Here is a 23,086-nt window from a genome sequence, read left to right as displayed (position 1 = left end):
CTTGATTGAATTTATTTTGACCAATTTTAGATTCTATGGAAAATCTAAAAGGCATGACAACGCGAAATTCACATGGAAAACCCCCAAGTTTAAACTTTGGGACGCACGTCTTGTGGTGGAATTTCCATCTAACGTCTACCCCAACAATAGCCATTAATATACCGTGGGAAGTTTGGCATACAATGCTTTGAATAACTATGACACAAACATGTTAAAAAGACGGAAAATGGGCCAAGTAGGAAGTGTTGTAATGTTTACCAAATGTCGTCATAATGGTTAATTTTAATCAGAGAATTGACTGTAGAAGTTAAAGATATAAAGAAAACAGCTAATGTTTATTGCATCGTGGTTTATGAATCATTGAAGTTGTATTACAAAATACGGTATTTGTTTATGATTACATAGCTAAAATGGAGGGGGGAAATGGTGTCTTTGTTTTCTTCAACATGTTCAACAATGGTATTTAAGTCATAGTATTTACTCTTTTTCTTCTCTATTTAATTGTATTGATTTGAAGTTCATCTAGCAATTTTTCTCATATAGATGTTGGAGAAATATAAGAAATGTGATGCTTTTGGGACCCATATTTTGCTTGCTTTATTTGGTTGTTGCCACTTGTTAACAAGTACACTACTTTGTTGCCATGGTTAAAGGACCGACTGTTATTTTCTGTATGTACTTTATATTGTATACTCATTAAGTATTAAATCTATGAAAATGAAAGTAACGAAATGACATTAATGATATCTTCCTAAAGGTGTTCCTCCACCATTATGGCCCGTATTCTACTAAAATTCTTAAGTTGACACTGGGTTTTGGCTTTTGTCCAAAATCAGGTTTAAAAAGGGAAATTAGTATTTATAAAAATTGTATTAATCCATTTTGAACAAATTAAACATTTTTCATTATATTTTTTTCTTTTTTCTTTCACCAAATAGGTCTGATGCTGGCATCGCTCGTATCAGCATCGGAACACATCGCCAAATTCAGTATGAAAGGCATGAGCGGGAGAGTCATTTTCACCGAGGATCCAAGTACAATGGGCGTTCACATCCAGGTCGATCCTCTCATCGGCCTTGAAGACGGCCAGGACTACGAATGGAGCATCCGAACTCTTCCAATGCTCTACGACCGCGAGGATAAGTGCGCCGAAGAGTACATCGGTCCCGTTTACAGGAACCTCACCGCTGCCATCGGGCGCCTTACCAACGTCACCACAGGGTCCATGTATGTAGATCCAATGCCGATGTTAGATGGCAATGATAACATCAGTGGTCGCACTCTCGCCATCGAAGACGCGAATTCCGTCGTGTACTGTGCCTCTATCATTCCCTCAGATGAAGTCATAACAGCAGTAGCGCAGTTTGGGACGCCGCTTGCTGGAACCGTAACGTTTCGCCAACGCGCCGTTGCCGGTGCCGTTACGACTATCTTTGTAGATGTCTACGACGTAACAGAACCCATCATTGCGCAGGACTATGACTGGCACATCAGTGACAACACGGGGATTACAAAAGACATGACCGTAGAAGAGTGGTGTACAGCAACCACCGCAGAAGCATATGCAGATTCTGGTGACCTGACTCCAAAATTTGGTAGCGTCAACGTCAAAACCGTCCTTCTTCGCCAAAGGTACTTTTTCATTGATACAGATATCACCTTGAACGGAGCCGAATCCATCCTGAACAAATCCTTAGTATTCAGCCTTCCCGGGGATGCAGGAACCAGGCAAGCGTGCTCACCCATTCGCCTGGTAAAGTCAAAGACCGTTCGAGCAGAGTTCAGCCAGAATAACGTTACTGGAATCGTCACGTTCACCCAAGCTTCGCTGTGGGAATCGACCAATATCACAGTCGACCTGGAGAACCTGAGGCAGATGGCTGGCGGATACCATGTCCACAAGTTCCCAGTTCCAATGAGATATCTCACTTCAGATTTCCCTGGAAGTAAGTTTGTACCAGAGTCAATTATTTTCCAGAATGGAGAGTTGTTAAGGCTGTGTAGTTCGACATCACTTGAATGTGATGAACAATTAGGAAATAATTTGGAAATTCCAATAATAAAAAACGAGCTTCAAACCGCTTGATAAGAAAGCGACATTTTGTCTAGTTGTTTTGTTTGCTCTCAATGTTACTATTCATTTTTCAATTACGAAGAATTAGATTTCAGCCTTCTGTTTCTATTCGTACTCTACATATATAATTATCTTCGGCGATGTCTGGTAGATTTTAAGGAGTATTTTAATAACAACCTTAGCATGTTTAGTGTGTATTCCCGCTTGTTCAGTGTGTATTCCCGCTTGTTCAATGTGTATTCCCGCTTGTTCAATGTGTATTCCCGCTTGTTTAATGTGTATTCCCGCTTGTTAAGTGTGTATTCCCGCTTGTTAAGTGTGTATTCCCGCTTGTAGTGTGTATTCCAGCTTGTTTAGTGTGTATTCCCGCTTGTTTAGTGTGTATTCCCGCTTGTTTGGTGTGTATTACCGCTTGTTTGGTGTGTATTCCTGCTTGTTTAGTGTGTATTCCCGCTTGTTTGGTGTGTATTCCCGCTTGTTTGGTGTGTATTCCCGCTTGTTTGGTGTGTATTTCCGCTTGTTTAATGTGTATTCCCGCTTGTTTAGTGTGTATTTCCGCTTGTTTAGTGTGTATTCCCGCTTGTTTAGTGTGTATTCCCGCTTGATTCGTGTGTATTCCCGCTTGTTTGTCTTTCCATCATTCATCATTCTTGTTTTCCATGTTTGCTTTATTTCCTCTCATCCATCAGGGAAGTGTCACGCTAGTAACGCTTCCTTGTATCCCTCATGCAATGTGTGTACCGGCCAGTGTGAGTATTAGGAACAATCTCCTCTACCAGTCTTCACATTATTAGTAGACTTTATATCCAAATACGTACTGCACCCTGCCCTTCACCTAGCAGTTGAAAGCTTGCACGCCATGCAGACCATCGTCAGCAAACAGGGACTTTAGATTTAGATTAGGACTGCAACGTGTGACATCATTTTAAGGCAATGTGACGTCCTTTTAAGGCACTGCCGAGCACTGCCGGGCACTGCCAGTGCCTTAAAAGGATGTCACACGTGGCAGTCCACTATTTCGACGTGCAAATTTAAAAGTCCCTAATAACGCCTCGTGCGCACCGGATATTACTCTAAATCCGCACCCATCCGTCTCATATGAATGAGACGGTACTCGACACAACTATTTAATAATGTTCTTATCAAGAATACAAAATTATTTCTCCAAATTAGATTCCCCATTTAAAATCACCCAATTAAAAGTTACATGTACTGAACTATACAACACGTACTTTTACAGTCAGATGTTAACAATCTTGCATGGTTTATTAGCAAAATGATTAGCATTTGTAGAGGTGTCGGGGTCTAGTGGGTAATGTTTTGTTGGAAACATAAATAAATTTAATCGAATTGAATTGAAGTTTATGGAATGTTGAGCACACTTCACTAACGTCCTTTGGCAATACATTAATCTAAATTTACCACACTCGACACATGTAGTGTAGAGCAAGGGGGGTTGGAGGGAACTGAGTTCCTGGTAGGATTATTCCTTGTATTGCACTCTGCGCTGATAACTTGTCCAAAGTTCATTTGGAAGCACATAAAATCTTCGTCATAATACTCAATCGGAATATTAGTGTTATTATCATAAATCAGTTAGAGGGTGTTTGCATTTTTTTTCCATACAGCTGTCATGATTATCTCTTATACACACGAAACACGGAATCTAAGGTTTTCTTGAATTCTTTTGAAAGATATAGTCAATTTAATCTTAATTTTTCTTATATAAAGGGTTCGATTGGAGTACAAGTCCTTTTGTGCTGACCTTAGATTTCTCACTGGTTGGTATTTTGTAAAGAGGTCTGAGAGATCTCTCAGAGATATGTTGGAGCTATTACATGAAAACACTGATACACAAGTAACAAGATCTTAAAATCAATTCGTGATAGGATAGGCAACCAATGCAAGACCCGTAATATAGGTGAAATTGACTCATATCTGTTGGTCCTTGTCACGAGTCTTGCGGCCGAGTTTTGAATAACCTGAAGTTTCCGGATCTGATTGTCTGGTAAACAATACAGGAGACTAATACAGTAATCAAAATGACATATTACAAATACATGTACTAATATAATGAATGTTTTCATATCATCATATTACAGGTGCTGATAATGTAGCTGGACATTTTAATCCGTACAACATCGACACAACAGCAGACCCCGACTACCCAAATGGGACCAACGACCAGTATGAACTGGGTGACATCAGTGGCAAGTTCGGAAGCTTGGCAGGTCAGGACGACTTCAGTGGTACGTTTGAAGATTGGAACATGCCTCTGTTTGGAGCAAACAGCATTGTAGGACGATCAGTCATTATTCACCTCGCCAGCTCCGAACGGTGGGCTTACGGACTCATCGAATACCCGGCCCCGGTTAGAACAGTGACGTCGGTGTTCACCTATCCTCTGGTGGGCCAGATCACCTTCAGACAGGATGCAGAAGACCCTTACTCGGACACATCCGTTTTTGTGGACCTGGCTCATAGCGACGGTGAGGATACGACTGTTGAACACGACTGGCACATCCACGTTGCTAAACTTGGTGATGATCACCTGGACCAGACGGGACGCTGCTCAAGTACCCTTGGTCACTTCAATCCATTCGCTGTAAAACTCACTGAAGAGTATGCCACAGAGTGCGGTATCGACGTTACAAGACGGTGCGAGATTGGTGATTTCTCCAAGAAATACGGCAGGATCACAGTACCAGGGTCAGTGCGTACCCAGGTTGGGAAGTACTTCTTCACCGATGTACAGCTTCCACTGTCTGGTGTATATACTGTGGCCGATCGAGCTGTTGTTGTCCACGTAAAGGACGGTGCTCCAGAGAGGCTTGGCTGTGGTGATACTCTCGATGTCTTCCAGGCAACAGCAACAGCTGAAATGTGGATCGGTGTTTCTGACTCTGGTACGGGTACCGTCACGACTCCCGTCACGGGTTCCGTTACCTTGACCCAGGACTCAGAATTTGATGATGTGACCATTACCGCCGATCTAGACGGCCTCAACGGCGTTGTAGCACCTTGGCACATCCACGTTCTCCCAGTGCCTTACTCCGATGCAAGCCCTTGCAGCCCCACAAGCACCCAGGGACATTACAACCCATTTGGAATTATTGGTTCACCACCTGCAGGAACCTTCGATTACTACGAAAATGGTGACCTGAGTGGCAAATTTGGCTACTGGAATGACTTGCAGACGATCAGTACGACCTATTCCGACTCCAGTCTCTCCCTGTTCGGATCGAGGAGTGTTTCAGGAAGGTCTGTCATTGTCCATCGGTCGGATGATGGCTCAAGGTACAGATGCTCTTCTCTGATGCCTGTACTCGGAGATGGAGACTTTAGGATTGAGGCTGGTGTTGATATCAGTAATTCAGATTTCACAGGATATTTACTTCTCGTAAGTATGTTATGTAACATTGTCCATACATACCATCACCACCTTAACTACTATTCTGTAGACACCTACCACTGTTACCACAAATCCTTTGAATATCCTTAACTGTGAACCATCACCATCAATAATAGTGCCTACTAGACAGCTTCCCATCAGGACTAATTCAGTCAGGATATTGCCCCCTCCCCCTCCCCCTCCCCTCACTCTCCCCTCACTCTCTTCCCCTTAGAAAATCACTAATCGAGATAGCCAGGGAGTGGCTGTTCTGGCATCCAAGCGATAAGACAAATTCAGCATTAATAAAAACGTTAAAATTATCACAAAGACTTTAACAAAATAAACTCAACTCCAATTTCAATACAATATTGTATTGTTTATAGAAATCGCGTATGGATTATGTCATTTTGAAGTTTACTGATCACGCATCTCATTTCAAAATGAAATACACAAGGCTGTTGAAGTTACCATTTGCTTAATTTCTGGAAGGTCTTTACGATCGCTTTAGGTAGAAAATATTACCTTGCAAAAACACTCTCTGTTCCTACTACTTGTTTCCAACCATGCTATCAAAAATACACCTCATCTACTGCATTGCCAAATGCACTTTCCCCTATTTTGTTCGGCATGACAGCGGCACGTCTTAGCTCACAATCGCATTACACGAAAGAATTAACAATTACACAAGACTCATCCAGGAGTAAGGAAGTGCGTGCACCATGCTTCCAATGACTTTTGATCGGAACGATTATTCATGTTGCTTAAGAGTCTGTATTTGACACGTTCGCGGTGCTTCAATTTTCTATTTTTATACGTAATATTGGGTAAATAATGTAATGTAGGAATTTGGTGCTTCAGTTGGAAAGGGGGTATACCTAGGGTACAATGAGGAAATGGTCTGAATTGTTCTTCTCTGCCCGCATAACGCGTTGCTAACGGAATGGTTTCTAGGGAGAATCCTCTTTTTTTAAACTGCCGGTATCTGCACTTCTTTTAAACGCGTATGCTCAATATATTTGTCACACTTGTCGACACATTTTTCAATCTGATGACCTTTATTTTGTTTTTTATTCGATTATGAATTATAATGTACTCCCTCCCCTTCCGTCTTTCAAAATACTCTATCAACGGATACCATCGTATGCAATTTACTTTTTTGGGATGATGCGTCACCTTGTTGTGCAAAATGTAATAATTACTTTAAATCATATTTATGTTTTTTTTTTTCGTTCTTCTTTTCCACAGGGCCAGACACATTTCAGCAATGGGCGTCTAGGCGATACTACGATATTAGCCAACTTTTCACCAGTCGATGTTTTAATAAGTGTAAGTATGTTTTACATTTTTTTCGCAATAATGATTTAAATATACACCTGATCATATATCATGTCATTATATGTACATTAATAATCTTCTACAAACTGTATTTTGAATCTAAAATAAAGGCTTCTTAACTAACGAAATACCTTTTCTCATTATAACAAACAAAACGAAATAACTGAACACCCTTTTAAAATAAAACGATTATTATTTTCGCTTTCGAATGTCAGGCTACGCCTTGGAGATCAGGTGTTGGAAATTGTAATTGAATTCATTTCAAAAATTTATAAATTACAATATTTCGATGAGTTATGACTCGAACACAGTTATTGTACGCGTTCGACTTTGACTAAAATTCCCCCTATAATATAGCAATCTATCCAAAAACGGAGTGAACGGAGTTTTACCCTTGTTATCAAATTACATTTTAGACTAACAAAGAAATGCTCCTTTTTATTCGACATCTTAAGAAAAAGATTGTTTGCAAGAGGGAAATTGGTAACCGTAAAATAATAAGCCTTAGTCGTAGGGGAGCACGAGCGCCATAACTGTATTTAATAATACTGAACTAAGATCGACTTCAGTCGAAATCAAATTGCAAATCTCAGTTGATTTCTCCATGCTACAAATATATAGCTCATGACTTTCTGAATTCCCGCCGAATTTGTTTATATTCGTGTTTTGTGTCATAATAATAATGTGTAACAGGTTATTAAAACTAGTCATGCACAATTACATTTTGTGTATTTATATTTGTAATATCCAAGGACTGTGTTAAAAGATGGAAGGTATTTTTCTGGATCCGATTAAAGAAAAAATATTCACGAGCATATGACTGTTCCAGTCCTTGCACCCTGATTGACTTTCTTGGAAAATTATACAATGGTTGTGTGACCAAGTTCACTGTACTTTTTGGATTTCTTTAATATTTTTTGTTGAATCACAGGATGTTTACGACTGGACAATCAGGACCGATACAATCTCTTCGTCATCCTGCCCAAGTAGCAACAGTGTCTTCAACCCTAACACCGTAGCAACGGACGGGGTAAGAAACATTTACGGTGACTGTTCGAGAGGTGTGTGTGTGTGGGGGGGGGGGGGAGGGGGGGGGGTAACCGACTGGTCCCCCCCCCCCCATTTGAAACCCAATCCGACATATAGGCCTTCCCTGAATGTGCGCCCATGTTATAATGTTCTTGTGCCAGTCCCCGAAATATGTGGAGAGAAAAAAACTCCTGGCTTTTTAAGCATTTTTTAAAAATTGTGCCCCCTTTTTGATAGAATCCTAGACCCGTCCCTGCCTGTGTCCAACATAGATTAAGCAGTTCAGGAAAAGTACAGAAGAAAATAACGGAATACAATATAAAAACGTGTTTTGCCTGATCATGAATGGAAAACAGAGAATAGAATTTCGATTCCGCATTCCAAACACTTATTAAATTTTTCCTAATGCACTGCCCTTTCTTAAATGTCTCTCCAAATGAGCAGTGATGACCAAATGACCAAAACAACACTTATGACAGAAGCTGTAGAATAGCTGATATTACGATGCGCTAGCATTAACGGGATTTACTTCTGCCAGGTATGCTACACCTGTGTTGAGACTGGCAAATGTAGATTAATGTCTTCTGAAAGACGTTGGTGTCGGGCTGGTATTCGAACCGTCCACCTCGTGAAGGAAAGTCCAAATAATGAAGCCACATTACTGATTTTTATCTCGTTTTATTTTTAAAAGGTGAAATGTAAACTACCATAGTTGTTTACGACTTTGTTCTAATAACAGTAGCATATTCTGAATAAATATCAATTCCAAGAAATTAAAAATGATTCTGTTCTAAGTCGTTCCTACCTTTCCAAAACCAGTTGTCAGAAATCTTCTCTTTTCAAAGTTATATGAGACTAAAGTCTTCTTTAAGAGGAACGGAAGCAAAACCGGAGACCATTTCAATACACAACTGCCATTATTTAAGAATAGGAAGAAGTGGTATCGTCTGTAAATGATTGCAGACTATATTAATAACACCAAACACAGACTAGAGGCTTGCAAACAAACTTCCATATATTCACAATCCATTTGCTTTTCTGCTTTGCAAAAACCCCTCTACAATGCATTATAAACGCATTACCAGTCAGTAATAACTGCACGAAATTCCGCCTCGATTGTGCGGTTTTTGAAGAGAAAAAAAAACAAATGTCCGTGGGGGATATTTCTCGAGTAAATAGCCGGACTGGTACAGCGGCTATCATATTTTTGATCTAGAAGGGCGCTATTCTTGTAGCAATTTGTAAAGCAGGATTACAACATCAACGACAAACGGTCCAAACAAAAACCCTGTCGGTGGGAATTTTCATCAGGTATTGATCAAATAAGATTATCTTTTTCTCCTTCACCGAACGGGTATTCAAAGCAATGGCCGCCTGCGGTGACCCTTCTTGCCACACTATTTTTTCTCTCAGTTGGAAAGATGTTTATAATTTATATAGATTCGAATGGTAAATGTGAGCAAAAAATAAGTTGATTTGTTCACTAAAAACCCTTCAGTCGAACACATGTATTGAGTTACGCTGTGTACCTCTTAGCAAATTGTGCCGTGAATTGAATGGAATGGAGAAAACAGTTTGAGAAAAAAATACAGGAAAGAGCTCTGTCATTGAAAAGCAACTAAACATAAAAGGATTGCCATAGACGTGAATGAGGTTTGGTATGGGTGTAGTACGATAAGAGCTATATATGCATCATTAAAGTCGAAATGGAAAAACATTGACTTACCTAAATGGAAAATGTTGATAATCGACCACTTTATTCCATATACGTTATGATTTGATATTGAACATGGCCAATACCAAATATTATGAAACCATTGCGTGTGGAAAATCCAAAGCACTTAAATTATTAAGAGAGCGTTAATTTAAAATACGATAAGACTTGTTTGTATAATATACTCAAGCGTGTCCAATGATCATCTAGAAATATGTAGTAACTGTCCCTCAGATAGGACGTTAAATAAGAGTAACTTTTGTAGGGAGAACAGAACTTGTACATATAGTATCAGCTTCCACTGACTGTATTTTATTTGATCCGGTGAAGCACTATAAGAGCCCCCCCCCCCGACTCCAAGAACGGACGGACCCCATGCGTGTTACCAAAATGTCCGGTAAAGGGGTACCTCTTGTGCGACAAAGTCCGGCCCGAGAATTGTAAAAAAAGGGGTGTATAAACTTTTCACCCGGAGATTTCTTATAAAAAGGGGATCTTTTTTCTTTTTTTTGTCTCATCTCTTTGGACTCCTGAGAAATTATTCCGAATTTAGGGGGGTACATTGAGCTTTTTTATGATTTAGGGGGTCTCCAAGGCAGGAAAAGCCCGCGAAAAGCCCGCGAAAGGGGGGTTCGGAAATGTTGGCAGTCCTCAGATAGGGGGTGCTTTCAAAAAGAGGGAACAAGCATATGCGTACCCTAAATGGGGCGGGTATAAGAGTAACTTCTGTAGGAGGCGCGATAGCTCAGTCGGTAGAGCAGTGGTCTCGTTATGCGGTGACCCGGGTTCGAAACCAAGTCGATACGCTAGTGCCCTTTGGTAAGGCATTAATCCTCATTACCAGGTTCCTCGGAGAGGACCTTAGGCCGTCGGTCTTCTGGTCGATTACTAACAAGCATTTATTGCTTTCTTAGGTGTCAGGTAAAATAACCACCACTATCACTATGTTGGTAAAGGCTCTTGACTCTTAAGCAAGTGGTCCCGGTTTCGATCCTCGCTCAGCGCGTGTTCATCCTTTGTTAAGGTGTTTTGCCCGGACACCTACTCCCTGGACATCCATCCCTCGGATAACCACCCTCTAGGACGAATACCCTCTAGGACGACTACCCCGGGACAACTAACCCCCAGACAACTACCCTCTACGACAACCATCCTCTAGAACACCTACCCCCGGACAACTATCCTAGGGGTAGTTGTCCGGGTGGTAGTTGTCCGGGGGTAGTAGTCCGGGGGTAGTTGTCCTAGGGTGTAGTTGTCCTAGGGTCAACCGCTATAAGACCAACCTTAAACCTAACCCTAACCCTAAACCAAACCATAAACGAATCCCTAAAACCCAATCTCAAATTGTATGCAAACCCATTATCCAGTGTGTCTCTTTAGTATGTTTAGTTATATTTGTGTGAAACTTGGTTGCAACTCCTGGGAATAGACTGGTGTACTAGCATATTCAAATTTATGGATGTTTCTTTCCTGGCAACCTAGCGACGAACCCAGACTTACTTGAACCCATTCTGCATGCATTACTTGTTGCTCTGTCGGACAAGCCTCGGGAAAGCTTTCAGGTTCTCAAGTACACCAAAAAGTATGCATAAAATCTGAACATGACTAAACCGGTCTATTGTACAAAACCTTCAAGAAACATCAGATTTGAAGAAGGTAGTTGTACCCTAAAAGTAGTCATTATACTGTTTGACTCGGCCTTGTAAAAGCGAGAACAATATTTAATAGAAACCGTACTCCACGGCATACAGAGGTGGGATATGCGGTTCTGCATAATGAGAACATCGCTAAAATATGAGATAAACATGTGTTTATGTAAAAAGATTTTTGCATTCTGTTTCTGGTTCTGTTTCTGTTTCGGTTGCGTCGGTATACTCAGGGTTAACTGTACTTCACCAACGTTTTGATTTGTATGGTCGTGGTTGTGCTATGGAAGGAGAGGTATTTCACATTCTTATTTAGATAGACTCACTTTGTGTAAACTCGTTGGTCCGAGTTTCCGTGTCATAGAACAAGAACAGTTTTAAAACATAATATGGTATCATGCATGCATAGTGTATTTTGAACTCAAAAGAGACAGGAAGTAGAATTATTAATTTTCAAGGGTATGATTTTGCTACATGAATATTTAATTCAATTCAATTCAAAACGAAACAACATTATACTTCTTTCATATTTAGTACATATACATATAACGTTAACGAAAAATATTAATGGATGTATAGCTATTGGAGGAGTCAAGGCCACTGAAAAGTGAGAATGCATGAATTATATCCAAACCACAAATTATTCGTGAAATCCCCAAGAACACTAATGGAAAGAAACAGAGACGTTTACAATTACATGGTTGATTAAGGCTTACTCTGGTATAGTGAATGTATTGTAGGTTGTTATAAGTGGATGTTTTGACACTGAAAACAGGGAAAACCTTGAGGTATTTTTTTACAATTATTCGTGACATGCTATAGATGCCACGGTCACGGCTCGTATCTGCTTAGAAGGGATTCACCGATTGCTGCAATACAGCTTTCCGCTTCTACTCGACAGTCTTTCCTCGGCCTTTGACTTGACTGTGGAATCAAACACAAACTCGACGAAAGGACCACCGCTATTATGACATGCCCCTAGAGTCTACTTAGCGTTGTTTGTTATGTCAATAGTTTGTGTTTTGAAATGAGAGCTGGTAGAATCCTGTCGTATAACACCAGTCCTCTCCCCCTCTGCCCCAACCTTTTTGATGGTTATTGTTTTGTTTTGTCTTCTTGTGCACTATAAATGGTGAGAAACCCATTCGGTTTCCAAACTATCCCAACGCCTGTTTTAGAACCATGCGTGGAAGAGATTGTTAAAGGGTAAAGCAACAAATGGAGAACGTCCTGCAGATGGAACTCCCAGTTTGACATTGAAGAAATAATGAGGACTAGGAAATATTTTGGTGGAAGCAGAGCTTTCTGCCTATTTAGTTATTCTCAAAGGCGTTTCCTGTTTAAAAGTCACTTATTCAAATATTATGATTCGGCTAGAATTGTAAAGGCAAATTATTAACGCTTCAGAGTTCAAAGTCTATGCATGGAGTTGTTAAACATTGCGATGTATGCATTGGCATGATTGTTGTTTTAGCAGTCTAATCACGCTATACCAGGCACGTACACACGGGGGGGGGGGGGTTTGGGGGGTTAAACCCCCTCCTTTGGTATTTTTCTGTGTGTAAACCCCCCCCCCTCAACCCCCCCCCCCGCTTATTCAGCGGCTGGCTCAGTCGTTGCGAAATTTTCGGCCCGATTTATAAATGTTAAACCCCCCCCCCCCTTGAAAAAATCCTGCGTACGCGCCTGCGCTATACCCATACCACATCGGGTATTAATGTATACACCTTTTGAAGACCTAACGTATATTTAAATTCACGTAGGATTTAATGATTGGGTCTCGTAGAAGGCCTGTAGAATAAACGAAATATGTATTAATTTTAAGCACCTTTTACTGCTGAATTTAGCAGATTCTGGATACGTCAGATAAACGACGAATCGACATTAATTGGGATTGTACAAATATTCCAAATGAGTTAATTTTTTAAAGAAAATCTTTCAAAACTACAGATTGACATGAGAGGAATTTTCAAAATTGATGAACAGTCCTCATTTTAGTTCAATTTGTCAGTAACAGTAGAAAAATGGACCTCACAGTTAAAATTGTACAACAATGTATTTGTGAGGGTGGGTCCGTGGGGTCGGGGCCGTAGGTGTAACATCACTAGCTCTCTTCATAGATGATACTTTTCACATTCATGACATGTCTATCATAATTATAGGAAGTTCTTTCGGTGGTTGCAGTTATAAACATTTCCGACCAACCCCTGCTGAAGGAAATGGTTCATGGAATAATAGTAGTGGTAGTTATAAACCTTTCAGATGATAATGACTCCTTATCCTCATGGGAAAAAGAACATCATGTTCATTATCACAAATAAATACTTGCTTTAACGATTATTTTATCAACTGGACTGACGTACTCAGCATATTATGTTTGAGGCGGCGTACGCCCCCACCCTTAACAAAAAGGCATGTTGTTGTTGTCGTGGTGATCCAGGGACACCCCAACCCGCCCTCCCCGGACCCGGGGGGGGGGGGGGCTTGGCGCCCCTTATTTCTGGATACACCGCTATTATGAACGTTTTACCATGGACCTCTTTATCCACGATTTAATTCACGTTGTTTCATATTTTACGTGCATGAGTGTTAATTGAATTACGAAATCGAAACAAGACAATAAGCAAATATGCAATTCTTCCCTATGCAGTAATATGTATATATACATATCTTGATCTACTTATTTGTTTAAGGTCAAAGTGTACGCGACTATAATGGTGAATATGACTTAAAAATCGTTGATAATGAGTGGGAAAATAACTCGATAATGTAAGCAAAGGTAGACATGCGTAAGATCATTTAACAGATTACCCTTCTACTGAGTTAATTAGTGTTTGCAAAGCGCAACAGATTATGAATATCGTGCTCATAATTATTAATCGCCCTTTTTATTGACATGGACTTTATCCATCCCCAGGGAAGGAAATTAATAAGCTTTATTTGTTTTACTACTTGACTATTCCTGACAGGATTACCCAACTCAGTGTAGTATTGCGTCACAGCTTCGTTGTCAGGTCGGGGATTTGACTGGAAAAAATGGCAACTACAGCTCCTATCACAAGAGGGCGCTCTTAACAGATTCCAATCTGCCACTTTCAGGAACATCTGGAGGTATGCTATAAACCAATAAGATAGTGTATCTATCAACTCCTTTACCAATATATCCCCCTCCTTTTCCTTCCCCTCCTTTTCCTTCCCCCTCCTTTTCCTTCCCCTCCTTTTCCTTCCCCTCCTTTTCCTTCCCCCTCCTTTTCCTTCCCCTCCTTTTCCTTCCCCCTCCTTTTCCTTCCCCTCCTTTTCCTTCCCCCTCCTTTTCCTTCCCCCTCCTTTTCCTTCCCCTCCTTTTCCTTCCCCCTCCTTTTCCTTCCCCTCCTTTTCCTTCCCCCTCCTTTTCCTTCCCCTCCTTTTCCTTCCCCTCCTTTTCCTTCCCCCTCCTTTTCCTTCCCCTCCTTTTCCTTCCCCCTCCTTTTCCTTCCCCTCCTTTTCCTTCCCCCTCCTTTTCCTTCCCCTCCTTTTCCTTCCCCCTCCTTTTCCTTCCCCTCCTTTTCCTTCCCCCTCCTTTTCCTTCCCCCTCCTTTTCCTTCCCCCTCCTTTTCCTTCCCCTCCTTTTCCTTCCCCCTCCTTTTCCTTCCCCTCCTTTTCCTTCCCCTCCTTTTCCTTCCCCTCCTTTTCCTTCCCCCTCCTTTTCCTTCCCCCTCCTTTTCCTTCCCCTCCTTTTCCTTCCCCCTCCTTTTCCTTCCCCCTCCTTTTCCTTCCCCTCCTTTTCCTTCCCCCTCCTTTTCCTTCCCCCTCCTTTTCCTTCCCCCTCCTTTTCCTTCCCCCTTCTTTTCCTTCCCCTCCTTTTCCTTCCCCTCCTTTTCCTTCCCTCTCCTTTCCTTCCCCTCCTTTTTCTTCCCCTCCTTTTCCTTCCCCATCCTTTTCCTTCCCCTCCTTTTCCTTCCCCTCCTTTTCCTTCCCCTCCTTTTCCTTCCCCCTCCTTTTCCTTCCCCCTCCTTTTCCTTCCCCTCCTTTTCCTTCCCCTCCTTTTCCTTCCCCTCCTTTTCCTTCCCCCTCCTTTTCCTTCCCCCTCCTTTTCCTTCCCCTCCTTTTCCTTCCCCCTCCTTTTCCTTCCCCTCCTTTTCCTTCCCCTCCTTTTCCTTCCCCCTCCTTTTCCTTCCCCTCCTTTTCCTTCCCCCTCCTTTTTCTTCCCCCTCCTTTTCCTTCCCCCTCCTTTTCCTTCCCCTCCTTTTCCTTCCCCTCCTTTTCCTTCCCCCTCCTTTTCCTTCCCCCTCCTTTTCCTTCCCCTCCTTTTCCTTCCCCCTCCTTTTCCTTCCCCTCCTTTTCCTTCCCCTCCTTTTCCTTCCCCCTCCTTTTCCTTCCTCCTCCTTTTCCTTCCCCCTCCTTTTCCTTCCTCCTCCTTTTCCTTCCCCCTCCTTTTCCTTCCCCCTCCTTTCCTTCCCTCCTTTTCCTTCCCCTCCTTTTCCTTCCCCTCCTTTTCCTTCCCCTCCTTTTCCTTCCCCCTCCTTTTCCTTCCCCCTCCCCATCCACATCCCGTTCCCCTTTTCCTTCCCTCTCCCGCTCCCCTTTTCGTTCTCGTTCCCGTTCCGTTCCCTTCCCTTCCCTTCTCCCTCTTCCCCTCCCCCTTCCCCCTCTCCCTCCTCCCCTTCCCCCTCTCCCTCCTCCCCTTCCCCCTCTTCCTCTTCCCATCCCATCTTCTCTTAACGCTCATACCCCCTTTCTCTTCCCTCTTCCATTAAATGATTTCAATTTTTCATAAATAAATAGGCCACTAGTTTGTTTCTGCCAAGTCACCACTGGGCATCAATCAAAACATGCAGTAAGTGGTGATACCAAAGAAATAAAAATCACCCCATCTATTGTTAATTATGAAAAATAAATGGTTGAGTGGCAAACGAAATGGATACAACTTGGTTTAACCATTATCCTATATACTTTTCTTTTCTTCTCCACAGTAATTGGTTTGCCACTCTATCTGGAGTCCAGTGATGGTAACATTGGATGTGCAACAATCCAACCCCTCCCGAGTACAGGCTTAGAAACGTCAATCACCTTCCCTCAGATGATAGACTTTGATGTGTAAGTTGATTCAATGGGTAGAAGGTTACATAACCATGCATAAACATGCGATGAATCAAGGGCAAGACCAAGGGTAGGGGCTTTGTTGTGGTGTTAGATACCTTTGCATTGGTTTACCACCGTATGTCTGATGGTAAGAGACCACCCCTCCCCCCCCCCCCAAAAAAAAAAAAAAAAAAAAAAATCATCAGTAGATGAAAATGCTCTACCAAAGACTATGTTGCTTGGGTTTTTATAGAGATAATGTACATTACTTTGCAGTTTGTCTGAAACATTACCTTTATAAGCTTAGAATAGATTACTAGGAATTGACATGTCTGGTGTTGGACAAAAAAAAAAACATGAGGAAAGTATGTAGGGACCAAATAGAAGTTAATGATGTCATTTGGGACAAAGAGAATTGAGATGGGGCTGGGAAAAGGGCATTCATGGTTAGAAAGTGACAGAAATACGATTATCATAAGTTTTTGTTGTTGCTTGATTTCTTATTTCCAGATACTCCTTCAAGCTTTCGATGGCTAACGTTCTAACTGACGTAGAACCATGGCAGATTATTGCCCCACACTACCCTGTGAACAGTGAAACTCTTGAACGCTGTATGGATCTGCAGCTATGGATTATTGGTAGGTTTATAATGTTTGTTTGTTTTACTGACGACCCAAATTTATGTATCATTCATAGTCCTTGCATAACTCATTTTTGCATGCCTGTCAGCAAGTTTTTTAGTTTGATGGTGAAGATGATGATGATGATGAGTTGATGACGACGACGATGTTGATGTTGATGTTGATGATGATGATGATGATGATGATGATGAAGATGTTGATGACGATGATGATGATGATGGTGATAATGAAGATGATGATGATGATGATGATGATGATGATGATATTGATGATGATGATGATGATGATGATGATGATGATATTGATGATGATGATATTGATGATGATGATATTGATGATGATGATGATGATGATGATATTGATGATGATGATGATGATGATGATGATGATGATGATATTGATGATGATGATATTGATGATGATGATGATGATGATGATGATGTTGATGTTGATGTTGATGATGTTGATGTTGATGATGATGATGATGATGATGAAGATGTTGATGACGATGATGATGATATTGATGATGATGATATTGATGATGATGATATTGATGATGATGATGATGATGATGATATTGATGATGATGATGATGATGATGATGATGATATTGATGATGATGATATTGATGATGATGATGATGATGATGATGATGTTGATGTTGATGTTGATGATGTTGATGTTGATGATGATGATGATGATGATGAAGATGTTGATGACGATGATGATGATGATGGTGATAATGAAGATGATGATGATGATGATGATGATGATGATGATATTGATGATGATGATGATGATGATGATGATGATGATGAAGATGATGATGAAGATGATGATGAAGATGATGATGATGATAGTTATGTTGATGATGATGACGATGATGATGATGATGATTATGACGACGACGACGACGACGAGGATGATGATGATGATGATGAAGATTATGAGGAGCAGGAGGAGGGTGATGATGATCATATAAAATATTGATGTTTCCCAATATTTAGATGACAATTATTTATGAAGACATTCACAGGCATATTTTTTTTTTCACGGAAAGTTCTAATTAAAAATGCTGGGTTGACTTTCAAAAATACAAGAGTTGGTTTGACTTGTACCTTGGTCATCGAAATAAAATCAAGCTTTTTGAAAATCGTTCTCAAAGCCAAATCATAAATGTATATTTTAAGTTATTTGTATCAATATGTATTTTCTATGTTTGTGATGACAGGTGAGAATGCTGAAGCAGCCTCAGCTGAACTCATACTGAAATCAGCTAACGATGAGCTCGGAATCTACTCCACGACAGATAGATGTAGAGGAGATGGTAAGAACATTATTATTACTTAAATAAACCACTGACATCTTTTCATTTAACTCCAATAATTATAAGCTTAATGTAATTAGTCTTTTGTTGCATGCCTGAGGTAGTTGCGTTTTTCTGTAACCATTGAGGAAATGAAACGTCTAACCCAACATCGTAAAAAAAAACAATAATTTAATTATGATAATGATGATGATGATGATGAAGATGATGATAATAATATTTGTCATAGAAATTTGTAATAAACTATATGCCCATGCACAGATTGTATCTACAAATTTCTCTAGCTCTGTGTCTGTTATTCAAGTAAACAAATGCAATGTTATAAATTGATATGGCAAAGAATCGGTACAAAATATGTGTAAAAATCAGTACATTAACTCGTAATATTTTGTTAACTTAAACTTGTTAAACGATCTGTTATAAAGTAATTAACACAAAAGGGTGAAATTGTAAAGAAACGAATAACACATTTGTTTGTTGTTGTTTATCATTCAGGTACTGGTGCTGCTGATCAAAGTTTGCCCCTCTCAGCCCTCACGGTCGTGTTCATCGCTGTCATCACATCTCTATGGCAACACGTTATGACGTCATAACTCCAAAACCTCATTAAAATTTAGGATATTTTCCACCTTATGTTTTTCTTTTAAATTTCGTAAGAAGGAGGTAGAGGTACTTAATTTTCAGATGCCACAACATACTGATAATCATTGATAGCTGTAAACAATATGATTGTGTAATTGTACAGGGAAATTATATTAAGAAACATTTATACTTCATCACTGCAATGTTTATTGTAATGCATGATTTTTCATTTCATTCATGACAAGAAACATGTAATGTGGTTGAAAAAAAAAGAACCTTGAGTTCTTTCAAGTAGTATAAACAAAGTTTATTTGGTGTAATTGTCCTTTCAAGTCTATTTTCTCCTTAAAATTTGAATTTGACTTACTTTATATTTTTCTTCTTTCCAATGGGACTCTGTTTCGTAAACTATTGGAACAATATAAGTAAAAGCTTATAATGAATTATATATTTTTGTTGCTTTACAATACACTTGATATCATAGAATATATATAACTGTACTAACTTCTTATTCATAGATATCTGGTAGGCACTCTCTGTGAAATAAAATGAACCAGGGAATGAACTGGTTCCTAGAGATTGTTGTTATCATCGTTTCTAGGTTTACAGCATGATCAAAAGTGGAAGTTGTCTGTGTTCTTTTGCTTTGTTCCATGAAGTGGGTTCCTATAAGGCTTTAGGATACGGAGAACAATGTTCATTTTTTGTTTGTTTTCTGGTAGTTTAAGCATGTGTCCAGACGAAGATTTAATGTAATTTTTAATTATGCATGATGTGAATATTTGCTGTCCATACTCTGTGCATTTCTCGGTGTGATAAAAAACGTACGCCACTTGAAATGTGACATCACATGGACAACCGGACGCTTGTCTCGGTACGCTGTACGCTGTCAATTAGTTGTTAGATGTCACGGTCAATTCCTTAGCTTTGAAGAGATTATGCACAGAGTATGGACTGCATATTTCGATCAGAATAAAAAACAAAAAAAGAACAAAAATAGTACGCAGTGCAGATTTGCAAAATTAGTTGAGTGCATTTCATATACAAAGTTGATTTATACTGCACAGTCTAAATATCTAATTAAAATTATATAAAAATGTTATTAAGCATGAAAGAAAAAGGAATTATGAAAAAGTGAAGGATTTTGCTTGGGGAGAATGTATTAGCCTATACCTTTCAAATTTATTTGATAGTATTCATTTGTTTTGTACTATATTTACATTTCTACAGAGATTTTATGATGCTGTTTCATTTTGAAGATACTATGTATACACAAGCAATTACTTTATAGTGATGTACGCACGTTTGTGGCTGTGTGCGTAATATGGTGTGGGTGCGTGCGTGTGTGCGTGCTTGCGTGAGTGTGTGTGATCATGTTATCATGTGTTTATAATTTTAACTGGGTTATATAAACTATCATAATTCTGTCATCTAAATGACATTTTTTCGGTTTCTCTGATTTATTGATAAATCATACAATTAGTTGCTTTTTCCTTCTTTTGATAAATTAAGTAACCATTGAAGTTGGACTGCATTTCAAAAAGACTGAGCATTACTTTTGCAGACAATACACAATGTTATCGTTGGAAAGGGCAATGTTCGGGTGCTAAAGTCTAAACGTGTCCTTGTCTATCATGTACACAGCAAAGCAGTATCGTCATTTCATTTAAAAGAAAGAGATATGAAGAAGTCAATATTGATACGGATAACAATTTAATATGGATGATGTTGTATGTTCTGTTTTCTATGGTGAAAAACAAAATTTATAATAATCAAATGTGCAGTGTTTTGTCTCAACAATTCCACTTCCAAGACTCAATTTTGAACGTCCATCATAAACGACATATTTATCATATTATATATTGATTGTCATTTTCTATTTGATACAACATGTAGTGCTACAACCGTAACTCTTTCCACAAAACAAAACAAATTTGTCAATAATGAATGTTTGAAGTGGATTGGAATTGACGTGCGGAGAAAAAAGAAGGTTTACAAAAATGTCTACTTGTGGCACTGTGTAGGCAAACTATTGTCATGAAGTTATTGTGAATGATACCCAAAATAATTGTACTTGTCAAATATAAATGATTGTGAGCCTACATGCATGACACTGCGACACAACTTTGTTTATTGTATAGTCTGTTAATCACGTCGTTTCTTCGACATTTATTTCATTTATTTCGTTTCAACATGAATAACAATGAAAATTTAGAACTAGAACACGAAAAGACATGAATCGAAATGTATAACAATTTACTTGTATAGTTTTTTTTTTACCTTAAACCACGCAGAATAATATGTTCACTATGAGGGTAAAGGGGAAAGCACATTAAAATAAAACTTTTTGATAATTATCTTGATTAAATATGTGTGAAACTGTCTTAATTATTACTTGTGGATCGACCGAGGGTACTTATCTATCAATCATAACAAATGCTTTTCTAATAATCGCTTTTGATATGACGGAAAATCGTTATGCAGGACCAAGGGCGAACTGTACATGGCAAGTTTGGGAAGTTTTCCCCACTGACCGCTCGATATTTTGGCTTAAGAGCCGGTCGATATGTGGTCTGAAAGCCGGTGGTATCGAAACGCCCTAACAGAATTCCAGTTCCAGTCCGCCCCTGGACGATGAAGTGACGGAAAGAAAGAGAGAGAGAGAGAGAGAGAGATGACAAAAGCATAGCGAATGTGGCGTAATGGACATTTTTTGGGGGGAGGGGGTCAAAATTATCTTCACAACAACACGACAGGTAATTTTATAGATTTAAAAGAAGAAACCAAAAACACCTTTTCAAAATTTGACAATTTGACATGAAAGAAAAGTGTTTTCTGAGAGTCCAAACGGGATTGTACATTATTAACTTCATCCTTCTTCCTCTCAGAATATGAAATGTCTTTCGACACTCTGAAAAATGAACTCCCTTTAATTGCTTCTTCCCATGTCGCATGTTGCTCTATACCTTCTAGTTTCATTACATCGTTTATAAATAGCATACGAATCTAAATGACATTCATATACATCAAATCATCATTTCGTAGCTGGATGATAATCATTAATTAAAGGCTATGCAAACAGTGATTACAATATACAGCTCGCAATCATTACTGTCATCAAATTATTGAATACAAAATAGATAATGCATAAAGAACACTGGCAGCAATTGGCTTATGCTTTTTGGTTAAGCTGTATTAAGCGTTCAATTGCACATTAATCTTATCAGTATACATGTATTTTAATGAAAGAATGAATGAGGGTAAAAATTAAAAACTTGGGAGGGGAAAATAAAAAAATGAACACGATTGTCAATCTTTACAACTCAAGTAGTTTTGAATAAAATGTATCGCTATCTTTCTCTGTAAAAGCAGTAAAAATGGTAACATTAACTAGTCAAATTTCTCTCTAGTAACACAATAAATGATAATCCTTAGCATTTACTTGTATTATAAAATAAATCGTACAAGGTGTACTGCCTTTCAATGATGTAAACGCTAAAGTAGTGTAACATTACAACCTCTAAGTAAGGTTGGTCCATTTCTAAAACTAGGTGTTGACATATTCTATTACATATACCAACTTTACGAGAGGTATAGGTAATATTTCGAAATAGATTTAATTACAACGAAAGAAGCCTGATCAAAGTGCAGTTGTAGAAAAGACGATCCTTTCAAAGAGTGTACTTTTGGGGCGTCTTAATTCTGATAAAGATTCGAAAATCGACTTGTATTACATTTTTATTCGATGCACTGTAATCATGCTAATTATTTAACACGAGATACAGAATTAGAGTCTAGACACTTCCATGTCGGATTATAATGGATACAGCTCGAAAGACGTGAATGCGGAGCGGAAATGAATTTGAAATAGGAAGCGTTTGATGAAGCTCAAATTATCATTACTCATCGGGTAATTAGAAGACACCGAGGAAAGACAAATGATAATATAATGAGATTAGGCCAAACATTAATGCGGGGTACCATACAGGTTATTGGAAATAGAACATTTTCGTAATGTACATGTAATAACATTTAATGCACAAATCTGTGCCATGTTACAAATTATTTCATTCATCATTATGTTACAAATTATTGTATTTCAATAGTCAGAATGCGAATCACAAACATTAATTGTTGCTAGGTAGGGTAAGCACTATGGCTTGTTCTACCTAACGCAATTCGCATTCTGACTAATGAAAGATAATTATTTGTAACAGGTGAATAAAACAATTTGTAATAAAATCATGTGCATTTAATTTGTATAGCATTACGAAATGACCTGT

The 23,086-nt window shown here is 39.2% G+C and overlaps 1 protein-coding gene across 1 annotated transcript; it reads left to right on the top strand.

Annotated features, from left to right (window-relative positions):
* The first annotated feature begins 915 nt into the window (after positions 1-915).
* Positions 916-21,171, top strand: LOC582736. The gene is made up of 9 exons (XM_030985375.1): positions 916-1,946; positions 4,177-5,474; positions 6,714-6,794; positions 7,735-7,833; positions 14,162-14,303; positions 16,145-16,268; positions 16,764-16,891; positions 18,126-18,221; positions 18,717-21,171. Exons 1-9 carry the CDS (start codon positions 944-946, stop codon positions 18,812-18,814), a joined length of 3,069 nt encoding a protein of 1,022 aa, XP_030841235.1. The 5' UTR covers positions 916-943; the 3' UTR covers positions 18,815-21,171.
* Positions 21,172-23,086: the final 1,915 nt, after the last annotated feature.

The sequence above is a fragment of the Strongylocentrotus purpuratus genome, unplaced genomic scaffold (assembly GCF_000002235.5).
Source record: "Strongylocentrotus purpuratus isolate Spur 01 unplaced genomic scaffold, Spur_5.0 spur5_scaffold_15, whole genome shotgun sequence".
Taxonomy (NCBI): domain Eukaryota; kingdom Metazoa; phylum Echinodermata; class Echinoidea; order Camarodonta; family Strongylocentrotidae; genus Strongylocentrotus; species Strongylocentrotus purpuratus.
The sequence above is the reverse complement of the archived record's forward strand: the minus strand, read 5'-3'. Positions and strand labels throughout refer to the sequence as shown.